The sequence below is a fragment of the Cervus canadensis genome, chromosome 25 (genome assembly GCF_019320065.1).
Source record: "Cervus canadensis isolate Bull #8, Minnesota chromosome 25, ASM1932006v1, whole genome shotgun sequence".
In the NCBI taxonomy this organism is placed as follows: Eukaryota; Metazoa; Chordata; class Mammalia; order Artiodactyla; family Cervidae; genus Cervus; species Cervus canadensis.
This window is the reverse complement of record NC_057410.1, coordinates 30,266,539-30,270,112: the sequence shown is the minus strand read 5'-3', so window position 1 is coordinate 30,270,112 and position 3,574 is coordinate 30,266,539. Positions and strand designations below refer to the sequence as shown.

Genomic DNA, 3,574 nt, shown 5'->3' with positions numbered 1-3,574 from the left:
TTTTAACAACCATCATGATTTAAATAAAAGATCCCATATGCACAAACTCAAGACAATATCTGGCATATAGGGAGCCTGGGGCTGGCTCCCTTGGCACATTCCAGGCCAGGGGGAATGCTGGCACCTTGCTTTCCTGTTAACTGGTTTCCCAGAAGTTCCAGTTCCCCAAAACAAATGTATACAGAATAGGGAAATGGGGAAGGGAAACCTGGTTTGTTCCCAGGTCCAATCCTGCACCAGATTCCAAGAGCCGATCCCTACCCTCAAATACATAAGGCCCCTGCCAGGCAGCAGCCTCCTCAGCATCACCCAGCAGCCTCCCCGGGGAAAACAGATGCTGCTGCAGCCCCACCATGAAAGTCCTCTGCGTCCTGCTTCTGGCCAGCTTGGCCGCCACCTCTCTCGCCATCCTTAACGGTGAGTCTGGCTTCCATCAACCTCCCCCTGTCCCCTGGGGTCACTGAGCTGTGGCTGGAGAGACCTCAGTGCTCCAAAGGCCTTTCCTTAATCCTTGTGATATGTTGTGTGAAGAGGTCAGGAGATGCAGTCAGAACCAAGCATTCACACCTGGATAAACTTAGGGACGGAGGCAGGGGGCTAGGACACATGACTCCAGGAATTCTGCACCCTAGAAAGCTTATGGCTGGGATGAGAGGGGCCAAACTGAACCCAAATCAAGGCAGACTATGGGTCAACAGAGATTCAGATTAGATTCCTGGTTCAGATGATGCTGGAAACCCTCGGTAGAGTCACTACCCCTACGTGGAGCTTTCTGCCTTCCTCTGTACAGTGAGGCCAAGACATAGACACACATACATTCAACAGCTATTTATTGAGCACCTAATGTATGCCAGACACATAGTTCTAGATGCTTAGAATACACTCAAAATACAGAGATCTCGGTCATTATTGAGATTACAACCTAGGGAAATAAACCAACAGTGAAGTGAAGTCCTTCAGTCATGTCCTACTCTTTGTGACCCCATGGACTGTAGCTTACAAGGCTCCCCTGTCCATGGAATTTTCCAGGCAAGAGTACTGGAGCGGGTTGCCATTTCCTTCCCCAGGGGATCTTCCCGACCCAGGGATCGAACCCAGGTCTCCCACATTGCAGGCAGACACTTTACCGTCTGAGCCACCAGGGGGTAAACCAACAGTAAGCACATTAGATAAATGCCAACGCGTTAGAAGTGTGAAGAAAAAACATAAAACATGGTAAGGGAGAGGAGGATGCTGGGGCAGAAGGGGCTGCATAAGAGCATCTCACATGTTAAATGTCTTCAGACCTTCAGAAAATTTAACCCTCTTATTTTTCAGAGCCAGAAGATGAAACCCACCTGGAGGCTCAGCCCACAGATACCTGTAAGTCTCACACTGGCATCCTTTAAAGTAAGTCAGTGGTGGTAAAAGATTGTTCAGTGAGTGATGAACAATGACGAATTCTCCATCTGAGAAAGAGGTGGAGCAAAGACAATCCCTTCTGATGTTGGATCTTAATCCTTCCTACAGTACTAACTGGCCAAGCTCTAGGGGCCAGAAGCTCTTTGAACCAGCACTTCATGCTGGTTAGTCATGGGAGATGGGTGTGGGGACCACATCTCACTCCTGAATGCTAGCAGGTGAGGAGTTTCAGCTCACCCTGAGGTGAGGATGCTACTGGGGGCTCCTCAGTCCCAAGCTCCCTACCCCACAAAAACCTTGAACATTGCAGGATTCTGCTTTGTGAATTACCCATAAATATGGTTTAATCTCAGGCTAACTTCCTACACACACACACACACACACACACAATTTACCTGGCAAAAGCCAGAGAAGGCAGACTCAAGCGATAGCCAAAATTCAGGAAAAAAAAAAAGAACCAATATTTACTGAACCCCCTCCTATGTGCCAGCCAATGGGACAGGTATTTGCATAGTTATTCTCTTTTTGTCAGGAAGGTAAATTTGCTAAAAGTTCAATTCCTAGTCAAAGGCATCCAAAACCAGGGGCTTGTGGATTTTGATGCCGGCATGGGACATCAACCCTGCTGTATGATAACTGGGCAATGACTCAACCCTGGTGGCCACCAGTGTTATGGGAGATAACACAGCCCCGACTGGCTGCTCCTCACCATGAGCTCTTTCTCTGCCCTCATCTCCTCCATCATCTTGGTCCCAGCTGCTCAGTTCATCATCAGCAACCTCCAGATCTCCAATGAGGACCTTTCTAAGGAGCCTTCCATCTCCAGAGAAGAGTTGATTCCCAAAGAGCAAATTGTGATCAAATCTTCCAGGAGACCGCAGAATCAGAACCCCAAGCTGCCTCTGTCCATACTCAAGGAAAAACATCTCAGAAATGCTGCCCTTGAATCAGAAGAGACTACAGAACACACTCCCAGTGCTGGTAGGAGCTAGGGGAAGGGGTTAGGGGCTGGGCAAACAGTAAGCAACAAAAGAGGGTGGAAGTGGTTGGGTTAGAAAGAGAAAGCAAGCTGCAGCAAAAAGAAGTGAGAGAGGAATTTAGAGAATAGCATTGAAATATTACACTACCATACATATATATACCTATGGCTGATTCATACTGATATATAGCAGAAGCCAATACAACCTTGTAAAGCAATTATCCTCCAATTAAAAATAAATGAAAAAAAATTTTTTAAGAAATGAGAGTTAAAAGCAAGTCAAAGGACCTGTTAGTTGCCTTTGCCAGTGCTGTGGAAAGCTGTCGCTAGAGTGTAGGGAAGCGGTGAGGGTGCAGGGGAATAGCTCTACCCTAACTTTTCTCTCCCGGTATTCCCCAGCATCCACCACAGAAGGAACACTGATGGAGATCGGTCATAAAATCAGGAGGAATCTGGAAAACACAGTGGAAGAAATCATAAAATATCTGAAAAGCCTATTCCCTCATGCCTCTGAAGTCATGAAGCCGTAGTAATGGCTTCACAGCCCAGGCGGGCCGCTGCAAGTACCTGTAGCACCCACACCGCTTGGACCATCACCACCATCTCTCAGCTCCTCAAGTCCTTTACTAAAGCATCACATCCCAAGCCTGGCTCTGTGCTGGCTTTGTAGCACCAGAAAGGAAGACCCAAGGCCCCCACTCTACTGGGATTCTTCCTTTAGTCACCCTATTCCTTTGATTTTAAACTCCTCCCCCTCCTCCTCCACCAGCTTCCCTGGTGGTTCAGTCGGTAAAGAATCTGTCTGCAATGCAGAAGACCTAGGTTCAGTCCCTGGGTGGGGAAGATCCCCTGGAGGAGGGCATGGCAACCCACTCCAGTATTCTTGCCTGGAGAATCCTCATGGACAGAGGAACCTGGCAGACTATAGTCCATGGGGTTGCAAAGAATCGGACACAACTGAGCAACTAACGCACACTTACTTACTTGCTTACTTCCTCCTCAGTTTACAAATGTGTTCAAATCTCCACATCCAAAAATATTCTTTGTGAAGTCTTGGCTCTTCTCTCCAGCTGCCCCTCCACCTCACACATCACTGCCCCCGGGCTCCCTCACCCACCATGCCCACCTCACTGGCCTGAAGTCTGCCTTGCCCACCCACCAGCCTGCAGCAATTGCTCTCCCAAAGCCCACTGA

General features: G+C 48.3%; 1 protein-coding gene across 1 annotated transcript; it reads left to right on the top strand.

The window, feature by feature from the left end:
* The first annotated feature begins 218 nt into the window (after nucleotides 1–218).
* Nucleotides 219–3,025, top strand: LOC122427246 (glycosylation-dependent cell adhesion molecule 1-like). The gene is made up of 4 exons (XM_043446557.1): nucleotides 219–417; nucleotides 1,318–1,362; nucleotides 2,158–2,382; nucleotides 2,780–3,025. Exons 1-4 carry the CDS (start codon nucleotides 354–356, stop codon nucleotides 2,908–2,910), a joined length of 465 nt encoding a protein of 154 aa, XP_043302492.1. The 5' UTR covers nucleotides 219–353; the 3' UTR covers nucleotides 2,911–3,025.
* The last annotated feature ends 549 nt before the right edge of the window (nucleotides 3,026–3,574 follow it).